Source organism: Rhinatrema bivittatum, chromosome 16 (genome assembly GCF_901001135.1).
Source record: "Rhinatrema bivittatum chromosome 16, aRhiBiv1.1, whole genome shotgun sequence".
Lineage (NCBI taxonomy): Eukaryota > Metazoa > Chordata > Amphibia > Gymnophiona > Rhinatrematidae > Rhinatrema > Rhinatrema bivittatum.
Window position 1 is genome coordinate 6,888,674 of NC_042630.1, and position 14,200 is coordinate 6,902,873.

Genomic DNA, 14,200 nt, shown 5'->3' on the forward strand with positions numbered 1-14,200 from the left:
AAGTTGGGTAACATTGGGGGAGGTAATAGTGGGGTTAGTTTTATATAGGAAAAAAGTTCTTAGATTACTATTGTAGATTTCGTGGTTGTGTTGATCTTTCATGGGTTGATAGGGTGGTGTCTCTGTTTTCTTGGCGTTGTCTGGTTGGGAGTCTGTTGGTGTTGGTGGTTAAGTTCATCTGAGAAGGCTCTGGTAAAAAGCCAGGTTTTTAAGTCTTTTTTGAATGTTTTGGTGTCAAATTGAGTTCTTAGATTGTGGGGTAAAGTGTTCCATAGAGATGGGCTGGCGATGGGATATAGCTCTCTCTCGGGTTGATACTAGATGCGTGATTTTTGCGTGAGGAATTTAAAGGAGGCCTTTATTATTTATTTATTTAGAACTCAGGTGAGTCCCCAGGCTCAGCGGCCTAGAGGGATCACCCACCGACTGCATTCAGTCAGACCTACCAGCACCTGACAAAGGTACAAAAACAGATAGAGCAAGGAGAGGACACTGATACTAAACTGCAGGTGCAGTATTTATTTAATAAGGGATAGTAATAGACTCTGCAAGACTGCACAGCAACTAAAGTCCACCATGCAGCTGGCTGACAGTGGAAAGAAGAGGAAAAAGGAAAAGAAAATTAAGCTACCATTAGGGAAATGAAAGAATAACAGATGCAGCTCTAGAAAAAAATCACTTACAAAAACTGTGTGGAGAGAGCAAAGCTTAATACCATGAACACGAGACTCCCGCGACCACTCGGCTCCGCGGGGGGGGGAGAGACTGAGGGACTCTGCCTGGGGCCAGGGTGATGACTACAGCTGCACATGCTCAGCGGGGCACGTTTGAAAGTTCGAGAATCTTTGAGATCAAAGTTCCGGACCGGGGCTCCATCTGATGATGTCACCCATGTAGGACGACTACCATCCTGTTGTCCTTGGAGAAGACAATTAGATCAATCTTCTACATACCTGTCACAATTAAACCAACTTTACAATACTCTTCTGCTTACAGGAATAGTCACATGGGTATGTGCACTCACAAGACTCTCCAGGTTTAAAGGCTCACCTCATCTTAGCCTCTAACCCTCATGTTGCCAGAACACTGGGCAACCCCAGCAAGATGAAATTTAAATTTACTTTTTAATTTTGCTTTCCTTTAGTCCTGCTAGACCAGTCCAGACCAGACAAATGGGTTCTGGACTGGTCAGGCATGGATGATAAGGAATCCCTTTTGAACCACTGAGGACTGTTACATTTCCTGGCTCACAGATGGTCCTGCTCACTCACCCCAATGCCGGCCTCCTGGAAGCACGGCAAGTTGCCGCCGCTCTTGCAGCTCTCTGATGCTCTCCTACATGCGGGCATGCCGAACTCAGGCAGACTTAAAGGATCTGCGGTGGGGAAAGCCTCGCAGCGCCTCCTGATGACTCTCATGCTTAGCCTTATAAAAGGCCCTCTCGGTCTCTCTCTCATTGCCTCAGCAACAGGTACAGCTACGTTGTAATGTGTGTTGTTTCTGTCCAGCCTATTCCTGCCTTCGTCTGCCCAGCTGTCCCTACCTTCGCTTGCCAGCCTGATGCTGCCGTGCCAGCCTAGCCTGCCTCAGCCCTATCTGTCCCTCTTTCTTTCCCCTCGGATACCTGGCTTGACCTTGCCTGGACTCTCGAAACACCTGATCACTGTCTACCCTTGACTCTTGCCTAGACTCTCGAGACACCTGACTGCCACCTGCCTATGACTTTAGCCTGGCCTTAGACCACGTCCCTAGCCATCAGCAGAGTCCCTCATCTAAGTCTAGCCGGCCCTGGCACCCAAAGGCTCAACCTGAGGGGAACATGGGCTGGTAAAGGTGACGCTTCAGACCAGTCTCTGCTTTGCCTGGGTTCGCCTGTTGGCAGTGAGAACCTGCAGGTAGAGCCAATCTCACCCCAGTGTAAGGGTCCACAAATATAAGGACCACTCTAGATCCTCAGAGGCAGGGTCATGTATCAGTCTAACAGCTGTCTAAGCCTACCTCCACTTAAATCACTTTGTGCTCTGCATGCAAGGCAACTACCTTTGAATAAACACCCCCCCAGTATGAGGCCTGCCAGAACACTTTTTTGTCCCAACAGCTCTCCTACATAATTTCTGTAATACCAAGATCTTTAAGAACATAAGAATTTGCCATGCTGGGTCAGACCAAGGGTCCATCAAGCCCAGCATCCTGTTTCCAACAGAGGCCAAACCAGGCCACAAGAACCTGGCAATTGTGTAACTATTCATCATCATTAGGATTTTGTCAATAACCCAGGCTGTAGCTGTGGTAGAGTTCAAACTAGGACTCATATTGTTGAGGAGCATCTAACCAAACTGGAGGGAGGGCTTCAGGAACTCCATTTAGCCACTAATAAGGCTATTGCTCGACTTGGTGACTATGCAGATACTAAGTAAAATAAATAATACTGCCCTAAAAAAAAAAAAATTATTCTTCAGAAAGTGTCCAGAAAAGTGCCAACAGGCAAATACTAGCTGTTATTAAAAGACAAAAACTAAAACCACAGACCCTGACTCATATATGCAGATGCAGCACCACTCAGCTAGGCACCAGACTTCCTCTTCTTTAAAACAGCTTTACCACTGAGCCAGTCTATGACTTCTGCAATTTACAAATGCAGGCTTCAACAACTAGATTCTTCAACAGGCAGAAAAACAAAACAAAAAAAAAACCCGGTTACCATGTTTGTTCTGGAACACATGAAAGAGGAACGAACACATTCAATCCTAGCTGTGTAAGGGCTCTTTGAACCAGTACCATGGTGCCAACTATTAGTAAAAAAGAAAAAAAATGACATCTCTATAAAAATAATTTAATGTCATCAAAAACCTCATGAGCAATAGGCCTATGTTTTTAGTACAATGGTCCTAGGCTCTGTGAGGCTGCAGCAGTCCAGAGTTGGGGGACTAATTTCAGTCCATAAGTGTATGAATGTCAGCCTATTAAATCCAATTATCATCAAACAGCAATGATAAAATGTATCAGTAAAAACGTTAGGTTATTGGTAAAAATCTGGAAGACTTGTCAAGAAAAAAATTATTTTCTTAGTTAGCAAGCCTGCCTGGTACCAATCTTTTTATCAATCCAGTCCTAAAAGTTGAAAGGTTATATAACCTTTTGCAAGTCTACTGACTGATGCAGTCTTAAGGTGAAAGGTTTTGTACCCCTAAACCATCCAGTCCTAGAATCAAAAGTACTGTATTTTCATGCCAATGCATCAAACCATCCAGTCCTAGAATCAAAAGTTCTGTATTTTCATGCCAATGCATCAAACCATTCAGGCCTAGAGGAGAAAAGTTATACATTTGTGCTCCAAAAGTAGGTGTAACCAAGATGTATCTATTTTATATCAGACTTGTCTTGGGAGTCTGGGATTTACAACTCACTGGGAATAATCAAGTCATGTAAAAATTTTTATTAACCTTATGAAAGATTTATTCCTGTCACCACATCTCAAAAAAGATATAGTTGCAATGGAGAAGGTACAGAGAAGGGCAACCAAAATGATAAAGGGGATGGAACAGCTCCCCTATGAGGAAAGGCTGAAGAGGTTAGGACTTTTCAGCTTGGAGAAGAGACGCTGAGGGGGGATATGATAGAAGTGTTTAAGATCATGAGAGGTCTAGAACGGGTAAATGTGAATCGGTTATTTACTCTTTCAGATAACAGAAACACTAGGGGGCACTCCATGAAGTTAGCATGTGGCACATTTAAAAATAATCGGAGAAAGTTCTTTCACTCAATGCACAATAAAGCTCTGGAATTGTTGCCAGAGGATGCAGTTAGTGCAGTTAGTGTAGCTGGGTTTAAAAAAGGTTTGGATAAGTTCATGGAGAAGTCCATTAACTGCTATTAATCAAGTTGTCTTAGGGATAGATTTTTAAACATACGTGCACGCATCCATGTGCGCGTGCTACCTGGCACGGGCATATGGACATGCAATTTTATATTAAGGAGCGGTCTGGGAGAGAACTTCCCTACCCCCTACCCTAACCTCCCTTCCCCCCCTTCTCTATCTCTATCCTAGCTACCCGTTTTTTTTATTTTACCTTTTGCTCCTCCAAAGGAGCAGTAGCAAGTTGCATGCACCGGTACCCTGCTGGTGCACGCTTCCCCGGCACAGCAACAAATGGCCGCTGTACCGGCACCTCAAGCCATGCCCCTCCCCTTTTCTTTGGCCCAGCACTTCTGCGTGTAACAGGAATTACGCATATGGCCCGGCCACACACATAACCCCCATATTTTACATCCGCGGGTGATTTAAAATATGCCTGTTAGTGAATAACCCTGCTATTACTAGCATCAGTGGCATGGGATCTACTTAGTGTTTGGGTTGCCAGGTACTTGTAGGCTGGATTGGCCACTGTTGGACCTTGGTCTGACCGAGTATGACAATTTCTTATGTTCTTAATAGCTTATGCCACAGCTTATTTTTACATTGTATTTCCATGCAGTTACTAGTGATTGCCCACGACACAGACTGCACCCTGGTAGAATGAGCCTTCAAACTCTTAGGAAGGGGAAGATCCCTGTCCATGTAAACTGCCCCTATGGTCTCCTTAATCCATTGATTAAGCCCTCAAAGCTGCCTTACCTTTCCTAGAAACACTGAATAACACAAAGAGATGATCTAATTTCCTGAAACTGGCTTATCTTCAGGCATCCTAGGTGCCTTAGACTCCCCACAAAGGACTTCTCAAACTTCTCCAAAGAGACAAATTCCTTTAAAGGGAAACTTCAACAACTGAGTCTTCGAAATAGCGTCCGCTAACCAGTTGCACAGACATAATAAACACCTTTCTGCCACCATGGAGGCCATATACCTAGCTGTAACCCAAACCAAATCACAGGCTTGGATTGGCTGCCCCAGAATCCAAGCCTGCCCGTTGAAGGAAGAAATCAAGACCCTCCAAGGAACTTTCCTAGTGTGCTGAATCAAACACAGAGCAGCCCTAGTCACAACCTGGTCATATCAAAGGTTTGCCTAAGGAAAGTTTCAATTCTCCTATCCTGCACATCCTCCTAAGGGAAGCACCACCTTCCACGGGAATAGTGGTCCTCCTAGTAACAATGCATCCACCTTAGGAATCTTCAGCTTTCTCTTTCCTGCTCACTCAGGATCAAGCTTCTTCATGGCCTTTCCTCCAGATAGCACCACTCCCTAGAAATCAGCTCCTTAATAAGGAAGGGAAAAGCTTTGGGTGGCTTTTGCAATCGAATCATCCGCAGAATCTGCTGCCTCCTTCACTTTTTCTACAGCTACATTTAAAATTCCTAAACAATGAGAAAACAATGAACCATCGGAGAATCGCCTTCCTCTCTGGGGAATATCCCTCCTCTTCCAACTCTCCCTCATTCGCACTAAAAGCCAACAACGAAACCTCAGAATCACAGGATATCTTCTTTCTGGCTCTATCATGCCCAGAATACAGAGGCACATTCTTCTGCAGCACATCTGAGGAGGAGGAGGAAGCTACCGGAGCTACATTCTGTCCCAGGCAAAAAGCCTGATGTAGGCATTTTAAAAATTCTGCAGACAATGCTGATTAGGCAGAAGCAGGAATTGTTTCCTGTATAACTGACAAACTTCCTGCTGACCTCCCTGCTGTAGCTCTGAAAGGTCCAGGGAGTCCAAGAACAATGCTGCAGGTAGTAAAAGAGGAAGCCCCCAATCTGATCTCCCTCCTTCCTGCAGATTCAAGATGGCTTGCTCACCTGCCGCAGTAGCAATTATGCCCGATGGGAACAGGCTGGCCCAACAACTCTACCAAAGCAGTCCCTGGAAGCACTGCATCGCTCTCTCTTCCTGACAGGCTTTGCACCACTCATCCTCTCCAGCAAAGAACAGCACATGCCACAACTGGAACACAGCACTCCTGAGAAGTCATCTCTTCCTGCTTTCTTTACCATTCAGCCTTGGAAGAACCCCACAGATCCTGGACTACTGCCCCAGGCATCCCAGCTGCAGTAGCCGCTCTGATTAACCAGCTGACTGCCCAAAGTACTTTTTTTTTTAAACTTTATCCAAAAGCATCAAGAATAGACATTTAGCTAGAGAAGAAGGGAAAACAAATCAGGAACAGCAGCTGCGGAAAGAGAATCCCCACTCCAAAAAAAAGGAAAGGGGGGGGTACTCACAGTCCGACTGGCCAAGACCCAGTTCCCAAAGGAAGCCCTTTGGTTATAAAGCTAAGTGCCACTGGGAGAGAGTCTGTAAACTATTACCCAGGAACAGCTCAACCAGGGAGTCCAGACACTAATCATCCCAGGCGGCTTGTGAATAAAACGAGAAGTTTGGGAGTGAGCACCAAGGTGGTGGCGTGGATTACAAACAGGTTGACCGACAGGAGACAACGTGTGAGGGTATATGAAACCTGCTCTGAAGAGAGAACCATGTTAAGTGGAGTGTCACAGCAATCAATGTTGGATCCGGTTCTGTTCAATATCTTTGTGAGTGACTTTGCAGAAGGGACAGAAGGTAAACTTTGCCTATTTGCGGATGATATTAAGACCTGCAATAGAGCGGACATGCCTGAGGAGAGAATGAAAAGTGATTTAAGAAAGCTGGAAGAGTGGTTGAAGGTTTGGCAGCTGGGATTCAATGGCAATCCAAAAGAGCTGTGTGTGATGGGGGATATAAGACTGATGTGCAGGGACCAGGAGAGAGACCTTGGGGTGATGGTGTCCAACGACCTGAAGTTGGTGAAGCAGTGTGAGAAGGCGATAGCTAGAGCCAGAAGAAGGCTGGGCTGCATAGAGAGAGAGGAATACCCAGTAAGAAAAAGGAGCTGGTGAGGCCCTTGGTGAGGCCTCACCTGGACTACTGTGTTCAGTTCTGGAGGGGGATAAAGACAGGATGGAGGTGGCCCAGAGAAGAGCGACCAGAATGATGTGGGGTCTGCATGAGAAGATCTATGAGGTGAGGCTGAAGGATCTGAATATGCACACCCTGGAAGAGAGAGGTGCAGGGGAGATAGGATCCTGACCTTCAGATACCTGAAAGGTTTTCATGATGTACAAACTTCAAACCTTTTCTGCTGGGAAGGAAACTGTAGAACTAGGGGTCACGAAATGAAACTTCTGGAAGGACAACTCAGAACCAAGGTCAGGAAATTTTCTCCACAGAGAGGGTGGAGGCCTGGAATGCCCTTCCGGAGGAGGTGGTTAAGATGAAAACAGTGAAAGAATTTAAAGGGGCATGGGATAAACACTGTGGATCCCTAAAGACGAGAGGATGGAAATGAAGAAAAGAGCGCATGAGGCAACTTGCTGTTGTGGTAGTTACTACCCTTAACCAATAAGCCTACATACTGTTGATTTAACTCCATCAGTGCTCTGCTTCAATGGCAGGGGAAAACAGGAATGGGATTCAGACAGCAACCAAGACTTTTACGGTCTGGGGAAACAAATAAGCATGGGGGTAACTTGCTGCTGGGGTGGTTAATACCTTTAACTAATAAACCTATATACTGTTAACACAACTCCATCATTGCTCTCTGCTTCAGTGGCAAGGGATAACAGGGAATTAGATTCAGACAGTAACCAAGGAGGGCCCTTCATTTTATGGCTTGGGAAACTGATAAGCACGGGGTAAGCAGATACTAACATAAGCTTGCTGGGCAGCCTGGATGGCCCTTTTCTGCCATCATTTCTATGAACAAGCCCAATCCAAATCTCCTCTTCACCCAGCCTAAAACCGGGACTCAAGTTACAGCATGGAATGCTTGCCTACCATCTGCTGGAGACAGAGAATACTGGCAGGCTGACGGCAGCATAGGACCCTACAATGGATAACCTTTATTCTCAAACCTCCATCTGCTGGAGACAGAGAATACTGGCAGGCTGACGGCAGCATAGGACCCTACAATGGATAACCTTTATTCTCAAACCTCCATCTGCTGGAGACAGAGAATACTGGCAGGCTGACGGCAGCATAGGACCCTACAATGGATAACCTTTATTCTCAAACCTCCATCTGCTGGAGACAGAGAATACTGGCAGGCTGACGGCAGCATAGCACCCTACAATGGATAACCTTTATTCTCAAACCTCCATCTGCTGGAGACAGAGAATACTGGCAGGCTGACGGCAGCATAGCACCCTACAATGGATAACCTTTATTCTCAAACCTCCATCTGCTGGAGACAGAGAATACTGGCAGGCTGACGGCAGCATAGGACCCTACAATGGATAACCTTTATTCTCAAACCTCCATCTGCTGGAGACAGATAATACTGGCAGGCTGACGGCAGCATAGGACCCTACAATGGATAACCTTTATTCTCAAACCTCCATCTGCTGGAGACAGAGAATACTGGCAGGCTGACGGCAGCATAGGACCCTACAATGGATAACCTTTATTCTCTAACCTCCATCTGCTGGAGACAGAGAATACTGGCAGGCTGACGGCAGCATAGGACCCTACAATGGATAACCTTTATTCTCAAACCTCCATCTGCTGGAGACAGAGAATACTGGCAGGCTGACGGCAGCATAGGACCCTACAATGGATAACCTTTATTCTCTAACCTCCATCTGCTGGCTGGACTGGGCTGGCTGAAGAGGAAATGGGAAAGGGATAAACCCCAATTCCACCCAGCCAGGGTAATCAACCACATCTCTCTCCAAAACCTGGGCTAACAAACCTGGCCACTCTGTTACCCCCCGAGTGATGGCTGAGACTCCCTCCCAAAGTGGCTGTGCCTGCTACTTAAGAACATAAGAAACTGCCACGCTGGGTCAGACCAAGGGTCCAACAAGCCCAGCATCCTGCTTCCAACAGAGGCCAAGCCACAGTACTCCCAGCAAAACCCATGAATCAAACCCAAATCTTCCATTTGACTCTCAGCTACCAGGCCAGCTTGAATATTTTAATTCTTAGAAGAGCATGAATCTGAGTTTCCAATGAATATAGAATAACGGAGGAAATTCTATTGCTTCTATTTAGGCGGATAGGAAAACAGATCACAGAATCCATTGTTTTGGGGGTTTTTTTAAATTTAAATTCCACTTTTTGGCACGTCAAGGCGGATCACATTCAGGTCCTGGAAGCATTTCCCTGTCCCCAAAGGGCTTACACTATTTATTCTATAGGACCAGAGCCGGTTTCAGGATTTGGGTGCCCAGAGGCAGGGGTAGGAGACCCTGGAGATCTCATAGTGGGAGTAGTCCCTCTGCCTCCAACTCCTTGTACTTTCTCTCGCTTTTGGAAAACTTTACAAAAAACAGAGAAACTGGCAGCAAAAAGGTGGTCCTGACCCATCCAGTTTGTCCATTTTCTCCCCCTAGTACAACAGACACTACTTGATTTCGGGCTTTGTGTTTGTTCCGTGTTTTCTTGAATTTTAACATTGCTTTTGCTCTTTCACTTCTAGGAGACATCCACTGCCCTTTCTATGAAAAACAAACAAACAAACGCCTCTTACATTATTCCTGAAACTAACCCCCTCCGGCCTCTTTAGATCCGAAAGCGTTCTTCTCGTCGGCCTTATTTTACCATTCAGGTTCATCAGTTTGGGACATCCTGCCAGGGGCAACACGCTGCCTTCCTTTAAGTCTCGTCTCTAAAGGATTAAGATGCGCGCTCGGCTCCCACTTTAGCAACCCTCTCTCCTTTGGGTTAGTATAGAAAATTGACGGCAAAAAAAAAGGCCTTCAGAGATGGCGGCTCAATTGCAGGGGAGGTCGCCCCGTTTCCTCGTTATGTTCCCCGCGCTTTCTCTGCCCTCCCCCGCCCCCAAAATGTCGCGGCCCGCGTGAAGCCGAGTGGAAGAGAGGGCAGAGCGGGAGCCGAACAGGAGGATCCGTGCACATCCCCCCCCACCCCCGTTCGGTCACGAGAAGGAACCGTTAGGAAGCACCTGCAGCTCGCGCGCGCGCAGATCCGCCCTCCCCTCCAGTCTCTCTGGGAGGCGCTCGTGCTTCAGGTTCTCCGGGCGGCCGTGCGCGCGGCGATTGGCAGGCAGGCGCGCGCATATCCCCCCCCCTCCCCCTGGGGCGGCGCCGAGCAGGTGCAGCGCGGTGAGCCGGGTGCGCTCGCGCGGACGTTCTCGCTCCCTCGGTCGCGCGCTCCGGCAGCCTGTCATTCGGCGCGCGCGCGCGTGTGTGTGTGAGAGAGAGAGAGGGACCCGGAGGGGAAAGCCTCCACTCGCTCACCGTCGCTCTAGAGCCGCCCTCCTCGTAACAGCAGTAATTACAATAGCGGGAGTGATAATAATTCCTCTGCCGGGGGAAGCTGTGTCCGTGACAGGAAGAGAGAGGGAGGCGCTGTGAGCCCTGACTGCAGAGATACAGGGAAGAGAGAATGATGTGCGTCTGACAGGAAGGACTCTCTGAATCCTCTCATCTTTACGTCTCCTCACCCACGGACAGGAGGAGGCAGGGCCCTGCCCTCGCACCCTGAGATGGGCACCTAGGCTAGAAAGAGACCTCTACCTCCATCCCTGGAGCCGGGGCACGGAGAGAAACCCACCTTCACCTCTGGAGACGGGGCACGGAGAGAAACCCACATTCATCCCCCGACACGGGACACGGAGACAATCCCACCCTCGCCTCCTGCAACTGGGCACAGAGAGAGAATCCCACTTTCATCCCTGGAGCCGGGGCACGGAGAGAAACCCACATTCATCCCCCGACACGGGACACGGAGACAATCCCACCCTCGCCTCCTGCAACTGGGCACAGAGAGAGAATCCCACTTTCACCCCTGGAAACGGGGCATGGAGAGAATCCCACCTTCACCTCTGGAGATGGGACACAGACTCCCACCTTCATTCCAGTGACGGGACACGGAGAGAATCCCACCATCACTTCCTGCATCTGGGCACATAGAGAAAATCCCACCTTCACCTCTGGAGACGGGACACAGACAAAGCCACATTCATCCCCCGAGACGGGAATCCCACCATCACTTCCTGCATCTGCGTACAGAGAGAGAGAATCCCACCTTCACCTCTGAAGACGGGACACAGACAAAGCCACATTCATCCCCCGAGACAGGCATCCCACCATCACTTCCTGCAATTGGGCACAGAGAGAGAATCCCACCTTCACCTCTGAAGACAGGACACAGACCCCCACCTTCATTCCAGTGACGGGACACGGAGAGAATCCCACCATCACTTCCTGCATCTGGGCACAGAGAGAGAATCCCACCTTCATATCTGGAGACGGGACACAGAGAAACCCACCATCACTTCCTGCAATCGGGTACAGAGAGAGAATCCCACCTTCGCCGCTGGAGACGGGACACAGAAAAACCCACATTCATCCCCCGAGACGGGAATCCCGCCATCACTTCCTGCAATTGGGTACAGAGAGAGAATCCTACTTTCCTCTCTGGCAACAAGACACGGAGAGAAACCCACCTTTGTCTTTAGAGACGGGACGCAGAGAGAAACCTACCTTTATCTCTGGAGACGGGACACAGAAAGAATTCCACCTTCATTCCAGAGACAGGACACGGAGAGAATCCCAACTTCGCCTACTGCAACTTGGTTCAGAGAAAGAATCATTTCTGGAGACAGGCACGAAGAGCAAATCCCACCCTCATCACTGGAGTCAGATACAGAGAGCAAATCCCACCTGCAGCTGGGCCCGGAGAGAGAGAATCCTACTTTCATTTTTGGAGACAGGACACAGAGAGGTTCCTATCTTCCTGGCACAAGGCACATTCACAGGGAGCAAGTCTCACCTTAACTCTTGAGGCAAGGCACAGAGAAAATCCCATCATTCTCTAAGATGGGCATGGAAAGAGAACAAGGTCCCCTCACTTCCTAAATAGAGCACAGAGAGAAAAAGAGAGAGCACGATTCCTTCAGCCCTTGGGACTGGGATGCTGAGAAAGCGCAATCCCTTCACCCCTTATTGGCCAAGTACAGAGGGCAAGAGATTGACTCATCTTTGCATATAGAGACTGTGAGATGTGCATGTGACAGGAAGGACTCACCGATTCCTCTCCCAGAGATAGAAGGGAATGAGATCTCCTTCGTTCTGAGCCAGAACACAGAAAACGAGACCTCCTGGGTCAGGACATGCAGAGAGACTGTCTTATCCTTTGAGCCAGGGCACTGAGCTATACTTCTGTGTCAGAAAAGCACTCAGCACTTTCACTGGTAAAGAGGAGAAAGAGCATCACATCTCCATATCTGGAGCAGAAAGAGAAGGTCGAGACCAGTGAGAGAAGAGCCAGCTATCACTACAGCCTGGGTGAAGGAGGAACAACGAGGGAGAAAGATTTCTAGAGCTGGAACAAGGAAGGCAGAAATCTGCCGAGCCACCAAAAACAAAGACAGAATTAAAGAGAGAGCCCCAGAACTTGGAGTAAGGAGAGACACACAGACACACACACACACAGACACAGACAGACAGACAGACAGTGGTTCCCAGAGATACTGCAAAGAGGCTTCCAGAATCAGCGCAGGAAAATAACCGAGCTGGGAGAAGAGAGCAACTCCAGCTCCCCCGGGCAGAAAGAGGAGCCTTAGCATGTGCAGCATCTTTCTGCATCAGCCATGGCCAAGCCCAGCCCAGACATCTCTAAAGAGCTGCAGGGTGAGTATCTGATGTACTGCTGCATGCATGCATGCGGACCTTGCTTCTTATCATTGCAGGGTGAGTAAACATCTGTAAAGAGCTAGAAGGTGAGTATTTGATGTGTGGGTACCTGCATCCTCATACATCGGCCTGACTAACCTTGGACCGCTGTACAGTGAGCATCTGATGTGCATTATTCTGTCTCCTGGTTCGCTTCGATCAGTGAAGTACTGCATAGCTATAAGTTTACACCTTACTTTTCATTCCTAAAGGCTGCAGGGTGCGTTTTCCCCCTTCTCTCATGCGAGCCTACATCAGGTTAATGCTACAGGATTAATAATATATGGCCACATTTGCATTCTCTTGTATGAAGAAAGATTAACCCTGAAAAGCTGCAGGCTGTGGATCTGTCATGCTCTTCCCTTCCACACACCCCATGTTTCTCTTCATCCTTTTCTGCCAGGCCTGAGGTTGCTGAAGTGCTGCTGGGTGGCTGTATTTGTTTATTTATGTACTTCATATACCGCTTTTCCATAAACGTTTCCAGCAAAGCAGGAGTCTCAGTCTTTCCATTTGGCTTTGCTCAGTATGGTTTTCCAGTGATTAGGATTCACTATATTGTATGGTTTTGCCTTATAGTTGAGAGTTAACAGTTTCTTAAAGATTTTCCTGGGGCCACACAGTTTGCATTTATTTGCTTCAATGGGTTCTTACAGCAGAAATGGTTTTTTGTTTGTTTTGAGGATGGTCACAGTGACGGAAAGAAAATGAGGTTCCTTTTAGCAGGAGAGGGAGGGCAGCATTGTCCCTGGAGATCATTATTTCTAAAGACTTCCCCAGAACTTTTCTGGTACAAGACAAAAGTAGTTGAACGCCAATGGGAAAAATCCCAAATCCTGCAGCCCTGGGCTCATTTTTCTTTAGATCTTTAGTGCAGAGAGTTCCAGCAACAGTGAGAACGACGTGTATATATATATATATATATATATATATATATATATTTGTCAAAACACCCCAGCGTAATATCGTTGGAGACTACTAGCACTCTTTACCTATGTTCCATCACTTTTTTACCTATGTTGTGGCACATAGGTAAAGAGTGCTAGTAGTCTCCAACGATATTACGCTGGGGTGTTTTGACAAATAGTTACATTGATAGCACTGGAGGAGACGATAGTGCCAAAAATTTTTTTGTTTGCTATATATATATATATATATATGTATATGTATGTTAAGCTATTACAGCACTATACAACTGGCAGCTGGATGTGATTATAAGAAAGCTGCGAGGTGAAAGTTACCATCTCTGCTTTTTTACCTAGTGCTCAAGCATTTTCCTAGCTAGTCCCCGCTCCAGATGGTGTGCCTGGGTGGTTCCAGGGTCTGAAGGGAATTCTCCTTTGAATATACCCCTCACTTCCACTTTAGGACTGGGACAGAAACCCGTCCCTTTTCCTCTCTGCAGCCTCACTGAACGGTAGACATGAGTCTGCTGCACTGCAGTGCTACGGTTTAGATACTTTTTGAACACACTGATGAACTGTCAGCCTTGTTTCAATTGCTAATTTACAGTCTGTTTATCAGATGACAAGGAAACAGATTCATTTTTGCTTAGGCAAGATGTCATGAATCCATTTTGTCTTTC

General features: G+C 47.5%; 2 protein-coding genes across 5 annotated transcripts in view; one reads left to right on the plus strand and one right to left on the minus strand.

The window, feature by feature from the left end:
• LOC115077145 (dehydrogenase/reductase SDR family member 4-like) overlaps positions 1-9,988 on the minus strand; it is a 37,522-nt gene extending 27,534 nt beyond the window's left edge. Inside the window, exon 1 of one of the 2 annotated variants that reach the window (XM_029579359.1) lies at positions 9,882-9,988. The gene's annotated coding sequence lies outside the window, so the exon portion shown is untranslated. Of the gene's footprint in view, positions 1-9,446; positions 9,745-9,881 lie in introns of those variants that run through there. The other variant, XM_029579358.1, reaches the window with a different exon arrangement.
• Positions 9,989-10,019: 31 nt separating this feature from the next.
• The window catches only part of CARMIL3 (capping protein regulator and myosin 1 linker 3), a 96,752-nt gene continuing 92,571 nt past the window's right edge, over positions 10,020-14,200 (plus strand). For all 3 annotated transcript variants that reach the window (XM_029579353.1, XM_029579354.1, XM_029579355.1), the window contains exon 1: positions 10,020-12,573. In XM_029579353.1, coding sequence (XP_029435213.1) covers positions 12,534-12,573 — 40 coding nt within the window. In that variant the 5' untranslated portion in view covers positions 10,020-12,533. The remainder of the gene's footprint in view (positions 12,574-14,200) is intronic.